This window comes from Budorcas taxicolor, chromosome 11 (genome assembly GCF_023091745.1).
Source record: "Budorcas taxicolor isolate Tak-1 chromosome 11, Takin1.1, whole genome shotgun sequence".
Taxonomy (NCBI): domain Eukaryota; kingdom Metazoa; phylum Chordata; class Mammalia; order Artiodactyla; family Bovidae; genus Budorcas; species Budorcas taxicolor.
Window position 1 is genome coordinate 121,799,067 of NC_068920.1, and position 15,622 is coordinate 121,814,688.

Consider the following 15,622-nt stretch of genomic DNA (forward strand, 5'->3'; position numbering starts at 1 on the left):
ACCACCTGCAAGGTGGAGCTTAAGGTGACCTCCATCTTAAGGTGACCTCCACCTCCACCTCCCTAACCTGGAGGGAGTTAAGGTGACTGGAGGCCACTGCATTGATGAGAGGTAGGTGGGATGGCAGCCGTGGCAACAGAGAGTTTCCTGAGGCTGAGAGGCCTCGGTCATTGGTCAGGTATGAGCAGGCTCTTGGCTTGGCAGTTGAGTATGTTCTGGTGCCACAGAGACAGGAGCAGATTTCCAGAAAGAGGAAGTCTACTTAGAAGGAACTTGAAAAGGAACAGGCAGAAAGAGAGGGAAAATAGAATGTGGCCTTTCAGAAGTCAAGAAGAGAGCATTTCAAGGTCTAGGGAGTGGTCAGTTGTCTCAGATGCAGCTGAGAGCTCAAGTTTAAGAGAAACATTGTTATTATTGACCAGATTTAGCAAGGAGGAGGATGTTAATGACCTTGGTAAGAGCAGTTCACTGAACTATGGAGAAAACAAGATTGTAGCAGGTGTTTGAGTGAAAAAGAGGTGAGGTGAGGAAGTAGAGGTGAGTGCAGCAGCTTTTTAAGCTTTGACTTTAAGAAGATGGAGAAAAAAGGACAGAAAGGGGTGAGTGTATGTTTTGCTATTTTCTTTGTTTTTTAGATGTAAAATATTTGAGTGTGTTTGTGTCTATGGAAAGGAATAGATAGGGAAAGGCTGACTCTGAGGCTGGGAGGTTGATGAAGTAGGAATCTTAGGTGGGCACTAGCAGAGAGATTACTTTGAGGCAGGGGTCAGCTATTCTGTGACCAGAAGGAAGGGGAAGCAACAGAGGTGGTGATGCGGGAGGGTCCTGAGGATCTGTTCTGGAGGCAGAAGGTCGAGGGCACTGTAGTAGGGGATGGTTTTGTTCGCCCTGTGAATAGGAGCTGAGCTTATCTCGGTGGCTGACAAGGTGTTGGCAAGTTTGCTGGTAGGTCACGTGATCATGTATGTGATTTGCCAACTTTTCCTGAACAAGAAAACAAATCTCTGGTCTAGGTAATTGGTTGGAGCGTTCAAGTGACCCAAATTTTGGTTGTTACCTATAGAAATGTGAAATGAAGAGACGAAGTGAGAAAGCACCTAGCACAGGCCTTGGCACACAGGCTGCCCAGTGAGGGCTTGCCGAATACTCGGATGTTCTTGGCACACTTCCTGTACATATGGAATGCCATTTCAACCTTGTTTTACTGTTTACACAGCTCATTTTCTTTTTGGAAAATTTGCTTTTGTTGGAAAAAAACAACTTTCTCAATAATCATACCCTTCTGAACCATAACAGGGCAGGTACTGTTAGCTTGTTTTGGGTATTTGGCACTGTCTTCAGGAATAGCAGGAATATGCTACCAAGAACTGGGTTATACTATTGCTAATGGGAACAGTGTGTCTCCATGACTGCGTAATGAATTCAGCTTTTCTTCTAACTGGAAACTAAGTTGTGAACAGACTTGGCAAGGTACAGGTCATAGTAGACAGTTTTTAAAAGATCTTTTAAAAAGTATTTCAGTTTCTGCAGAAAAACTAGATTACATCCTAGAGGGAAGAATGTTGTTTAAATTATGATTTTTCATAATTTCACAGCTACTTTCTTTGTTCATTCCACAGAGGAAGTTGGGTATTTGACACATTGTTTTCTCCCACTGAGAGGATAACGTGAGTGGTTTTGTCTCCCCTGCACATTTTGCCATGGGGTCGCTAAGAGTCGGACACGACTGACAGACTTCACTTTCACTTTTCATGCATTGGAGAAGGAAATGGAAATCCACTCCAGTGTTCTTGCCTGGAGAATCCCAGGGACAGCAGAGCCTGGTGGGCTGCTGTCTATGGGGTCGCACAGAGTGGACACAACTGAAGTGACTTAGCAGCAGCAGCAGCACATTTTGCAGGGAGCCTCCTGAGGTTTGCCCCACCTTACCTGTAGAGGTTGCCCTGCTGTATATTTACAGTGCCACAGAGGTCTTCATAGAACACTGAATTCTATTCATGCCTTGGAGAAAGAGAAACACGGTGATCAGGCTTGAAAGCAGAGATAGCACTGTGCGTGCTAAGTCATTTCAGTCCTGTCTGACTGTGACCCTTTGCACTGTAGCCCACCAGGCTCCTCTGCTCATGAGATTGTCCAGGCAAGAATACTGCAGTGGGTTGCCATGCCCTCCTCCAGAGGATCTTCCCCACCCAAGGACTGAACCTTTGTCTCTTACTTCTCCTGCATTGGCAGGCGGGTTCTTTACCACTGACGCCATCTGGGGAGTACTGTGACTGACTAAAGTGACTCAGTGAGAGTAACATCTAGGCTGTATCCAGCAGTGCATGGTACTCCCTGTCATCTCCCAACCCCGTCCATCTTTGCCTGAGTGGAGTCTTTGTGCATTCTCCTGGGGGAGCTCAGAGGGGAATAGTGGAGAACAGATCTAATAATGTCCCTGGGACTAGGTGTGTCCAGCATAACTTCAGCTGTTGCCAAACAGTCTTCTAACACAGGTCCTCTTGGCTCTGGAAATAAACTGAGCTCTGTGGGATTGCTTGGTGAGGTCCCTGGTGGTGGGTGTGGACAGCATCAGCCACAGAGGGAACTTGTATTGGTATATGGGGTGATTTATGTGAGGAAAGTTGAGCTTGCCACCTAATATAAACTGCAGTAAGCTGTAGACCAAAACTGTCTTGGCTTCCTTCCATGCATGACTGCTGCCTTTCTGTGTGTTTGTGTCTATGTGCGGAGTCGGGTGAATTTAAGCTGAAACGTAAGTGAAAGTGGAGGTTTCTTTCTTTCTTTTTTTTTTTTTTTAAAGTGGAGGTTTCTAATAGCAATGCTGACTTGATGACTCTGGACATCTTCTCCCTGGCTGTACGTTGTTACTTCACACCTTGTGACTTCTTCCCTTTCTTTCCATAGTCCTTTTCTTGTTAACAGTCAGTTCTTCAGTGGGGCCTGTATTTAATTAGCTGCTATATTATAGCAAGACAAGTAGGTATTACTGAAAGCACCATCTAAAGAACCATGGTTCCTTGACATTTGTAGGGGTTAGGTGACTCCCTACCCACTTAACTTGGTGTACAAAGTTCTAAGTAAGGCACTTCACAGAGAATTCTGGGCTCCCACCTAAATGATGAACAAGTTTCTACTTGGGAGTTGCCTGCACCTGGGCCCAAAAGTCTCCATTAGCTCAGTTTTGGAATTTAACATTGTTCTTGGATCAGCTTATTTTATTTCACCCCAAATATTTGAAAGCTAATTTAGAAGTACATTTTAAATTTAAACTGAAGTTCTCAAGATACCAATCTTGGGAAGATTTGAATCAAGACCAAAAGTGTATTTAATATACCTTTTGGCTGAAGGCAGATGGCCTAGTGTTAAAGTCATTGTGAGGCTGGGACTTTGGATCACTGTTACATAGAGAATAAAGGAGGATACATGATCACCATTATATATAGATTAAATTTGGGGGATACAAGAAAATTTGTTTAGCCTCCATAGACTCAGTTGTAAGGAACTGTCTTCTTAAAGCATTCTAGTAAAATGCATGTTTTGAAGTTTGATTAATATGAAGAAAACATTTTTTCCTCTAAATACTTTATATTCTTTATCATATGTGGATCAAAGATGTTTTGTAACGAATATATGTAATATTGGGGTTTTTTCCTTTCCTGGTGAAACTTTAAGGCTCCAGGGTTGACTTTTGGTTTTTAATTCATCTGCACAGATGATATGAGTCAGTGTCATTGAAGTTAAAAAGAAAAAAGGTTATATTGAACAAAAAAAGGATTTTGGCAGAGTTTTATTAAAACTGAAACATAATTCTGATTGTTTGGTTGATATTTTTTAACAGGCCATCTAGAACTGCACACGCAGCTAGCCATGTATGTTGATTTACATTAATATTAAATAAAATTAAAATTTCAATTGCTCAGCTGCATTTAGCACTGTGTCTGGAGGGTGACAAAATGGTGAAAAATGCTATCCTGTTGATCTTTTGACTGCATACCTAAAAATATGAAGAAATTTCTTTTTACATTGTTTACATTTTTGTAAATTTTCTGCCCTGAAATGACAGGCTGCCCATTCCTAAGAGATAATGGAAAACTCATAACTCAGGTGTTGAATAGTGTCTGAAACCCTAAGCCCTGCCATTTTGTACTGTTATCAACTGTATTTGAAAGAGCAGCGTTTTCTCAGACTCACACTTTTAGAACCATGGTTACACTTGTAGTATTATTTTTCATTCTTTTAATCTTTTAATTCAAAGCTGAGGGTATACTGTTTCTTAAAATCAAATGAAGAGAATCCATTTTCTGATTCACTAAACTAAGACTTCAGAACATGTATTCTATTCAATTTTAATACCTACAAATGGAATAAAAAAAGTTACTTAGGGCTCAATTTGCCATAGAATCTGTCAACCTGTATTACATTTCTTTGTCAGTCTCCCCTTCTCTCAGATCTGCTGCATACACAAATATCAACTTTATTAAATGAAAGCATTTGTCTGGAAAAATCTGCATTAATTTGGAATCTCCTGAAGCATAAATAAGTCACTTTAAAAAAAAGAACGCTAATTAAACCTTGAGGACATTGTGTTAAGTGAAATAAGTCAGTCACAAAAGACAAGTCCATCATGATTCATGTCTGAGCCACCTGGAGTAGCCAGACTCATGGAGATAGAAAGTAGAAAAGTTTTTTCTCATTGTTTCTCGTTGTTTTCTAATGAATTTAGGTCCAGTTTTGCAGGATGAAAGAGTTCTGGTTTTATTTCTTCAGTCCCCTTAAGTATTATCTATCCTCCACCATGATGTAACTAAAGAGTACATTTGATGACCTATTTCATAAAAGAAAAGTAACAACAAGTGCTCTGTAAATGGATAGAAAATACACTGTGATCTTTTTAAAAGCTCTGTTCTTGTTGTAAGATGTTTAGGCTTGTTTGTGCCTCTCCTTCTAACAGAAGAATTTGAGCTTCCACTGTCATTGTTCCTTTCCTGTGAGGAAGAAATTGAAGATTAAGCCTCTGTGCTCATTTCAAACTTGTTTTACTATATACACAGCTCATTTTCTTTCAGGCAAACTTGCTTTTGTTGAAAAAAAAAGACTTTCAGATTGCAAAAAAATCACACCCTTGTGAACCATAACAGGGCAGGCATTGGTAGCCTGCTCCAAGTGTTTGGCCCTGTCTCCAGGAATTTCACAAGTATGTTACCCAGAACTGTGTGATCGTATACACACTTGTCCAGAACCTAAGCAGACTCATAGTGCACCAGAAACATGTACAGATGTGAATGAGTTTGTACATCCTGTTTGCTATGTTGATGCACATTGAGAATTCAGTGCTTTTGAAGGTAGTCCAAGAGAAGTATATTCTCACCAGCCAGCCAAAATATTTGTAGACTGTAACTTTTCCCCCTCTTGTGCTCCATTGTACTGTAAATGAACCGCTGAACTACTTCTGTGTGCAAGGGAAGTTGCTGATAAGAACTTAATTTTGACCATAAGGGCCCTGGACATTAAAGAAAATGTAGCTGAAACTCTACAGAAAAAGCAAACCTCTTCAAGGAAGCATGGAAATAACCTTGGTGTTGATTTGGTTTAACCTCTTAACAACTGTAAAAAATTTTTCAGATTCAGCCCTATGAGAAGATAAAGGCCAGGGGCTTACCTGATAATGTATCCTCTGTGCTGAACAAGCTGGTGGTGGTGAAACTCAATGGCGGTTTGGGAACCAGCATGGGCTGCAAAGGCCCAAAGAGTCTGATTGGCGTGAGGAACGAGAATACCTTTCTGGATCTGACCGTTCAGCAAATCGAAGTGAGTTGGAATGTTGAGCCTTTCTCATGAGCTACCAAAATGATTTTCAGTTTTCAGGTTACTGTAAATGTTACCTTAGAAAATAACAGATGAGGATTTGAGCTAGTCAAGGAGCATGCTATCTTTAGTCTCTTTATTAGTGTGTTAAAAAAGGTTTGGTGTTCCTAAAAGCAAATCCTTAGAGTGATGTGAAAGCTTTTGATCTTTAAATAGCATTTGTGGTGCTGGAATCTCTGGATCTCTTCAGATTCTCCTTTGATCTCCCTGCCTCTCTCCCCTCCTTCTCTCTAGGGGTAGCCTTCATCAGAGCTGGGATGATCTGACTTTATTAGCCCCCTTTTGGAGGCTGGGGAGAATTTCATGTATCTGGCTGGGTACCGTGGATGCTAAGAACTGTCACTGACTTCTCTTTTACATAAATCATAAAGTCCTTAGTCATAGACCATAAGCTCTTAAAGGGCAGTGGCCCCTGTCTTTTTCATCTCTATATCCCTAGTTTCTCATACAGTGCCAGCAATCATTATAATAGCAGTAGCAGCAGCTAAGGAGAAGGCAATGGCAACCCACTCCAGTGTTCTTGCCTGGAGAATCCCAGGGACGCAGGAGCTGGTGGGCTGCTGTCTGTGGAGTCGCACAGAGTCAGACATGACTGAAGCAACTTAGCAGCAGCAGCAGCAGCAGCAGCTAACATTTATCCAGCACTTACTAAGTATCATTCTGAGCTCTTTACATGAATTGACTCATTTGTTCCTCTCAACAACTCTGTAAGATAAGCACTGTTATCATCACCATTTTACAGATGAGGAAACCAAGACACAGAGAGGTTGATTTATGCCCAGGCCTCCCTAGCTAGTTAGTAAGTACAGAATCAAACAGGGAACACAGAGCAGTCTGACTTCTAAGATTGTATTTTCTCCTCACTTTGTGCTGCCTCTTAGCTCTTCCTAGAGATAGAAAAGGTATCAGTTAGGCTATTATTCACAGTCCTTCACGTGATTCCTGAGAATAGGGAGACGTCTTTGTAACATTTGTACTTTTGTTCCCACAGTACTTTGGACACAGAGTAAATACATAGTCTGTATTTGCCCATCCAGTGAGGCCACAGGGCACTGTGGCTTGGCACACAGCCCCAGAGTTGGACTGTGGGGGCTGGGAGGGCTGTCCTGGCTCTGCCACTGACCTGCTGCTTCTCTGGGCCTCAGTTTAGCCATCCATGAAATGGAGGCAGTAGTTCCTGTCTCACAGGATTGGGATGTAATGAGCAAGTACATGGTGAAGATGCCAGTTATAGTTTATTTCAAGTCTATATATTCTGCTATTATAGATGATATGAACATTTTGTGATCAGCCACTGAGAGTTAATTTTATACTTTGAAACAAAAGAATAGTAAGTCTGAGTGACCTGATTGTCGTTTTCCTCCCTAGCACTTGAACAAAACCTACGATACTGATGTTCCTCTTGTTCTAATGAACTCTTTTAACACGGATGAAGATACCAAAAAAATACTACAGAAGTATAATCACTGTCGTGTGAAAATCTACACGTTTAATCAAAGCAGGTACAAGGAGTAAAAAAATTAACTCTGTGGGATGTTACTTCCGGAAAGGAGGACTTCTTTGTTTTGTTTAAACAGAGCAGCCTCAAGATGTACATGTGCCAAACTGTCTACAGGTGTTTAATGCCTTTAAAGGCTAAACATTAGTTAACAGATACGTGGCAGTTATAATCACTCTGTGGGTATGTAACTTGAACTTCTTAAAAGAGAATCTGCCTGAGATTTTGGTTCTCAAAAGTGGTAAGAAGCAGACATCCCTGAGTACCAACCTGCTGTTGATTTTCTGGGAAAGGAAGAGAACCACCCCTGAATATATCTATTGGTAAGAATGGACAGCATTTCCCAAATAGAGAGCATTTCCTTTTTTTTCAAGGAAAAGAACAACCTCACCACCAAATAAGTTTGAGAAAATTTACTTAATATGTCTTTCCTTTTGAAGAGTCATAAAACGTATGAATATCTTAAAAATATGGGGTGTCTTCCCATCTGAATGACCATGGAATAATTCTTTTTTGCAGCAAATATCACTATGTAGGAAGCTGGTTTTTTGGTCAACACAGATAATGAGAGATTTTCTTAAATAGATTGACTTATGATTAAATTACTATGATGGATTTAAAAGGAGGGAAATTTTATTTAACTTTACATGCATTGTTTTTTACTCGAACATCTGGAATACTCTACAGAGTTGATACTGAAAAAGAAATTTTGTTTTCTTAAGGTACCCAAGGATTAATAAAGAATCGTTACTGCCTGTAGCAAAGAATGTATCATACTCAGGGGAAAATACAGAAGCTTGGTATCCTCCGGGTCATGGAGATATTTATGCCAGTTTCTACAACTCTGGTTTGCTCGACACCTTTATAGGAGAAGGCAAAGAATATATTTTTGTGTCCAACATAGATAATCTGGGTGCCACAGTGGATCTTTATATTCTTAATCATCTCATGAACCCACCCAATGGAAAACCTTGTGAATTTGTCATGGAAGTCACAAATAAAACCCGAGCAGATGTAAAGGTAAATACTGAGAGGAAGCAGTTTGGGGATTTACATCTTCACATTTCATAGTTGCAATTCTTTATTGAAGTTTCTAAGCTTAGAAACTTGATAACATCACTGTAAGCTAGAGTGGGATAGTGTTCTAGAGTACCCTAAGTTCTATCTGATATAACAGTGTGTAATATACATCCAGATTTAATAGTAGTAACATCATTTTTCTTTTTCAAACAATCTATATGGGCAATTTTAACTAAAAAACAATTCCACACATATTTATAGGATTATCTGAAACATATGTGAAAACACTGTGTTTGTTCCAACCATTAATATTCTTCTAGTTGGATGCTTAAGTGTTTTTAATTGTTCTTTTAATGGAAATTTACTTCTATTTCTACAGTATGTATTTCTCTGTATATGTTTTATCACTGTAATAATCTTTTGTTACAAACCAAAAAGAGCAGTTTTATACAAAGCAAAAGTTAGTTTTTTTCATCTTGCATGTTTAGTGATGACGATATTTGGCCTTTGATCAAACAGTACACAAGGTTTTTCACTTAGCTCCAGGGCGTAAGAAAAGTGGGCAGTGTGTGATACTATGGCTGGTCCTTGGGCTGGGTTCTGTTTCTCTTGCAGATGTACCCCTCACACACGAGTGAACATTCCCCTTTGCCTGCACCTCACGGCCTCGAGGCTAAGGCCACTCTGAAGTCTCTTCTCTTCCACTTGTGCCTCTGTCTTGACTTTACTCCCCTCATCCCAGAGGCAGTCAGAGCAGGGTCTGAGGTGGCAGGATTGGTCATTTGGTGATGGACGGTGGTTTGAGAATAAGAGGAATGTCTGTTTCTGGAACAGTTGTTTGGAAAGTAAGGAGAACGCTGAGGTACCCCCAGGACTTTTATCATGGACAAGAGGGAGTATAAAACAACTGACAACCTGAATTATTTTCTTTGGTTCTACTTTCATACATGTGTTACTTTGTATCCCAGATCGAATCACTGCCATTGCCTTTTATTTCTGGGGGATTCTGTCATCAGTGACTTTTCTGTATCATTCATAGACTGTAAACAATGTGGTTTGGTTATAATTGGGAGCGATGTGGAAGCACTCACTCTTCTCTGCCTTTCTAGGGTGGGACACTCACTCAGTATGAAGGCAAACTGAGACTGGTGGAAATTGCTCAAGTGCCAAAAGCGCATGTTGATGAGTTCAAATCTGTATCAAAATTCAAAATATTTAACACAAACAACCTATGGATCTCTCTTGCTGCAGTTAAAAGACTGCAGGAGCAGAATGCTATTGACATGGAAATCATTGTAAATCCAAAGGTAAGCCAAAGTTGCAGACCACTGGGCTCCCTGGTTCCAGTCACAGCACACCACACACACACTCACTGTCCACTGCCTCTGGCCCATCTAGTCCATGGGTCACTCCTTTCGGCCTAGTTAGTTTCTTCCGTTCCTGGCGCTCTCCTTGAGTCGACACCCATCCCTTAGTTTGCCAAACAGTCCGTGGTGTCCTTACTTGACCCTGGGCTGTGGTAGCGGCAAGAGCACTGGGGCCCAAAGCAGAGGATCTACCTCAGTCCTGATGCTCTGGTACTTAGAGGCCTCTTGGCCCCAGTCATCTGCATGGGTTTTCTGAACCTTCAGCTCTTTATTGTATAATGGAAATGTTACTGAACAAGAGAGTTATGATGCTGAAAAAGATCACATATGTATAAGCACCTCCCAGTGCTTCAGAGATATCAGCTCTCAAAATTTGTTTCCTTCAGTGGATCTCTGAAACCACTCCCCAGTAACTAGCCCATATAGAACCAAGTTACTAAAACCTGTTTCCTTCTCCTGTTCCCTTTCTTACAGACTTTGGACGGAGGCCTGAATGTCATTCAGTTAGAGACTGCAGTAGGGGCTGCCATTAAAAGTTTTGAGAACTCTCTAGGTATTAATGTTCCTAGAAGCCGTTTTCTGCCTGTCAAAACCACGTCAGATCTCTTGCTTGTGATGTCAAACCTCTATAGCCTTAATGCAGGATCTTTGACAATGAGTGAAAAGCGGGAATTTCCTACAGTGCCCTTGGTTAAATTAGGCAGTTCTTTCACAAAGGTATGTAATTATAAATATGATATACATGTGAATTTGTATTTCTTCATGTGTAATTAGAAAGATAGGATACACACGTGGAGTCTGATTACAGTCTTTGCTGCTAATCTATTATATTCCTCCAACTCTGATATCTTTTAATCAACCATAGAAGAGGAAGATGTAACTCACTTTTTAACTGCTTGCTGTATAGAGCAGTAAAGAATGTTTCCATTTTAAGATATTATATCTTATGTCTTGTCTAAGACCATTACTGCTTTCATCAGTGAGAGAATGTTAATTCTGATTTAACAAAACCTATTGAGCCTCTGCCATGTGCAAGGCAGTGTTCTAGGTATTTAGCAGTAAATAAAACAGGCTAAAATCTTAACCTTCCTGGATATTCTAGTGGGGTAAGAAGCAAGTAAGTCAAACGTATAATATGCCAAGAGGTGGCAAATGCTAAATAAAGGAGTGGGGAACGTGTGGGCATGGTGGTGGTGGTGACATTTTACATTGGGTGGCCTCAGAGGTTTATCTGCAGGTATCTGGGGCATATTCTAGGCAAGAGGAATAGCAAGCATGTGATGTGACCCTGATGTGTTAAGTGGAATCCAAAAAAATCTAATCACATAAAATGCTGTGAGGCTAATGAAGTGACAGGGTTTAGCGTTTGTGTGGCCTATGCCATCCAAGTCTATTCTAGTCCTGCTTGTAGCTTAATGTCACCTGGTTCGGATATCTGCACTGCCCGTATACATTCCTGTGATTCTGGGTCCTGTGGCCGGGTTGGAATTTCCAGGACAGCATCATGCATTTTAGAAGTCTCCCTGTCTCTGGTGCCTCCCTCATCTGCCTGCTCGGGCTGGGAAAATCATGGTGCTACATGGACCCGCCATCTTCCCAGATCCTGAGATGGAATTACTAACCATTTTCCACCTAACCTCATCTTCCCTTCCTTCCCTCCCACTCTTTCTAGCCTCTTCCATACCCTGCAAGAGATAAGAACTTTAGGCTGTCTCAGTTTGAGAACAGGGGCTGAGAGGGCAATGGCTAGTTGCTCTGAGGAAGAACATGTTTTAGGGTTCCTAAAGCACAGTGAGCAAGTGAGCAACGGGGGTGGGAGATAGATGGTCAAAGACATAACAGGCCAGATTGTGTAGAACCTTGTAATTGAGTATTGGGAGTGTGGCTTTTTTCTTCTCGGGGTTGAGAAGCCATTGGAGAAAGTCAATGAAGGGATGAAGTGACCAATCTGGTGAGCAAGGGTAGAATCAGGGAGACCAGGGAATAGGCTGTCGCTGGAATTCTGGCTTGGAGCAGGGAGGCTGCAGGGGAAATAGTGAAAAACGTTAACATTATGAAATATTTTGTAATTTATACCTACAGGATTTACTGGGTAGGAGGGTAAAAGAGAATAGTACAGATGGCTCTAAGGTTTTTGGCCTGTGCGACTGGAAATGTGGAGTTGTCTTTTACTGAGGGTGTGGAAAGCTTGGATAGAGCAGGTTTAGGGGGAGCATAATGGACAGTTAAATTTTGGAGATAGTGTACTTGGACCTTCAAATGGAGAAGCTGAATATATGAGTCTGGAGGTCAGAGGAAAAATCTAGAAACAAGGTAAATTTGAGAGTTGTCGGTTTATAACTGGGTATTTAAAACCATAAGGATCACTGAGGGAGTTAATGGCGTGGTAGGGAGTCAAGAACTGAGCCCTGAGGAACGCCAAGGCTAGAGGATGCAGATATGGTGGAGGAAGCAGCAAAGGTGACTGCAGAGCTGCAGATGAAGAACTGGGTAGACAACCATGACTGTGTGTGGCCTGAAGCCAAATGAAGAAAATGTTTCACGAGAGAGGAACTGGTCATTTATAGTCAAGTGCTGTGGTCAACTCAAGGAAGATGAGTGAGAACTCACAATTTGCTGTAACAGTATAGAGGTTCTGGAGCCTGACTGGCATGGATTTAAGAGAGAATAGAAGAGAAATTGAAGATACTGATTGCGAAAACTTATTCAAGAGTTTTGCCTTAAAGAAAAACATAAAAATGAGTCTATAGGTAGAAAGGGATATAAGGTTTTCGAGTTCTGTTTTTAAGTTGGGAGAATTTGTAGCATGTTCTATAATGGCAACCCACTCCAGTACTCTTGCCTGGAAAATCCCATGGATGGAGAAGCCTGCAGGCTACCGCCCATGGGGTCACAAAGAGTTGGACATGACTGAGCGACTTCACTTTCACACATTGATGCGAATTGATAGAATCAAGAGGGAAGGAGCACTGAAGAGGGAGAAAGGAGCATTGCTTCACAGTATCTTTGGGCAGTAACCATAAGAAGGGTTAGTCTTAAGTTGAAATAGAAATGGTCCGACCCCAGAACTAGGAGGGACAGGTAACTCCAGAGCAAGTGGGTGGTAGTGGTAAAGGCCAGTGTAAATTTTCTTGTTGCTTCTGTGCTTCTCAGCAAAATAGGAGACAAGGCCATAGAGGACAATTTCTAGTGCCAGTAAATCTAAGGAAGTAAGAGGCAAAGATAGTGATCTTGATACTTTGTGTTGTTGTTCTTCCGGAACTGTATTCCATTTCTTCTTAATCCTACCCATTTCATAAAGCCCAGCTCCAGTCTAGCTTGCTTCAAACCATGATGATCTCTTTTCCAACTAACTCCAGATTATGTGAACCACTCACCTGGCTTTTAGCATGGTGGTTATTTTTTACTTATTACTGTTTTAATGTCCAATCTACTCAGCTGTAGTGTAAACACTTGATTGTGGGGACAAAGTTTACCCCCTGGTCTCTCCTACACAGGCTATATAAGCTCTCACTACTCACATAGTGAGTCCTTAATAAATAAGGTTCTTCCCATAAAAGGCCTGAGCTTGGCCATAAACAGAATGTTAAACTTGAACTGTAAACCTTGTTAATTTAATCCTTGTTTTTCTGTTAACCCATTTTTGAAACAATTTTTATGTTTCCATTTTTCTTTCAGGTTCAGGATTATCTAAGAAGATTTGAAAGTATACCAGATATGCTTGAACTGGATCACCTCACAGTTTCAGGAGATGTGACATTTGGCAAGAATGTTTCATTAAAGGTGTGTTATGATGAAAATTATAGTTCTTATAGTTTTATAAGACAGGTTTCATCCTCTAGTCCTAAATTTACCTTTATTTTAAGGAATATTTCTTACTCTATACCAGGTTGCTTATAAGATATGCATTTTCAAAATGAAATAGCTTACTTCAATATTTAGTATTAATACTGTCATCCATAGACATACAACGCTTATACGCATTTTCGAAATCAAATAGCTTACTTCCATATTTAGTATTAATACTGTCATCCATAGACATACAACATAGTCAAAATATAATCATAATTGTTGTGTATAGGAATTTTGTGGAACATAGCATTCAAATGGAAAGCAAACACTATTAAATAATTGAATTGGTACTATTTTATTGAAATATGACAGTCTTTAAAATTGAATCACTGATAAATTAGCATTCACTAAAGATGACTATTTGAAAGTAGAAAAAAATAACAACTCCATTTATACTGATTATAATCTATTCCTGTTAAAGTAAAATGTCATCAGTATGAAGATGTTCGTTCACATTACTACAGTGCTTGGGTACTTTGAGTATCATTCCAGCCTAGCATAAGGAATAGGAAGGACTATGGGTATGAATATTCAAGTTCAGAACCGAAGATACAACACTTTTTTCCTAATCAAGTATTTTTTAAATTTCATACCTAGATTTCATGTGTTCTTATTAAAGTGACTTAACAATCTTGAAAAAACAAAAAGATATATATATTTATATATAATTATTGCTGATACTGCCTTATCTAAACAGTGTTACTTAAATATGAATCATTAAACTGTTCTTTAAAAAAACAAACAAACCTGTATGTAGATAAAAACCAAGCACCGTGTAGTTTCTGAAGGTAGATAATGCTGGTGGCCTTGCAAGTAGTTCTTTGGAAGGGCCAGTCATGCTGTGGCACCGGTCCACTTCCCACTCCTAGATTCCTTGCCTCCTTATCAGAGATGGTGCCAGAACTACTGCCAGCGCTGTGACAGGACACATCACAGTTTTCTTTAACAGGCCGTTTGTTTTCCATATTTCATATTGCTTATAAATATGCTTACTCCACTGTAAGTGAAGTTCTACCTAAACCTGATAACTGTATGAAAATCAACTGCATTTCAGCTTGCCGTTGCAATTACTCTTGTTTTTTCTGTCACTTAGGGAACGGTTATCATCATCGCAAATCACGGTGACCGAATTGACATCCCACCTGGAGCAGTATTAGAGAACAAGATTGTATCTGGGAACCTGCGTATCTTGGACCACTGAAATGAAAAATACTGTACACACTTTATACTCATTATGGGCTAAACAGTTTCTCACAATGAAAAGTTCCTCTAAGATTATAAAATAGGCAGGTACTGTTCTATGTTACTGTACCCTGCAGTGTTAATTTTTAAAGTAGAGTTTTCTGCAGTATGCTTTTAGTGTAAGAAAAGCACAGATGGAAGCAATACTTTTCTTTTTGGAAGAAGATCCTGAAAGTTAATTCATCTGAAAGTGCAATATTGTTTAATCTTAAAACTGAGGCAGCTCTGCTGGAAAATCTTTTAACAGAGGCCTCAGTGATGGTCATTTTGAACTGCTTGTGATTTCAAAAATAAAGCTGTGAAGCGATACATGTGTACACTCATACTTTTCAATGCTAACTTTATGAAATGCGGAAGAAAAAATTTGGTTTACTCTTGCCAAACAGTTGAAAGATTTACTCTATCAATTGAAAGATTTGCTCCTGGAATATATAAGTACTCACTGGCCAGTTACCTAACAAATCCAGTTTTTACATTTCTGAGAATAACCATGTCATTATTTCCATAGGAATTAAACTTGAAGGTATATCTTTCATCTAGTTCTGAAACTGGGATGCCTGCCATGCTTTCCACAGACTCTCCATTTACTGAAACAAAGTGGTATTTCTTTTCCCAGCTGAAGGGGGTGGGGTGGGCAGAGGTAATGCATTTCTTTCACATCCTTGTTCTCTAGTATAGCAGGGTGAGGGCGTAACTTTATAAAAAAGTTCCCTTTCCTTGAAGCTTCATTGCTTGAAGCTGCTTTGTTGTTACTGAAAATGTTCTTGAATAACCT

General features: G+C 40.1%; 1 protein-coding gene across 4 annotated transcripts in view; it reads left to right on the forward strand.

The window, feature by feature from the left end:
- Positions 1 to 15,154, forward strand: part of UGP2 (UDP-glucose pyrophosphorylase 2) — a 57,548-nt gene extending 42,394 nt beyond the window's left edge. For all 4 annotated transcript variants that reach the window (XM_052648566.1, XM_052648564.1, XM_052648563.1 and 1 more), the window contains exons 4-10: positions 5,626 to 5,811; positions 7,237 to 7,370; positions 8,089 to 8,386; positions 9,496 to 9,693; positions 10,228 to 10,470; positions 13,432 to 13,536; positions 14,699 to 15,154. In XM_052648566.1, coding sequence (XP_052504526.1) covers positions 5,626 to 5,811; positions 7,237 to 7,370; positions 8,089 to 8,386; positions 9,496 to 9,693; positions 10,228 to 10,470; positions 13,432 to 13,536; positions 14,699 to 14,806 — 1,272 coding nt within the window. In that variant the 3' untranslated portion in view covers positions 14,807 to 15,154. The remainder of the gene's footprint in view (positions 1 to 5,625; positions 5,812 to 7,236; positions 7,371 to 8,088; positions 8,387 to 9,495; positions 9,694 to 10,227; positions 10,471 to 13,431; positions 13,537 to 14,698) is intronic.
- Positions 15,155 to 15,622: the final 468 nt, after the last annotated feature.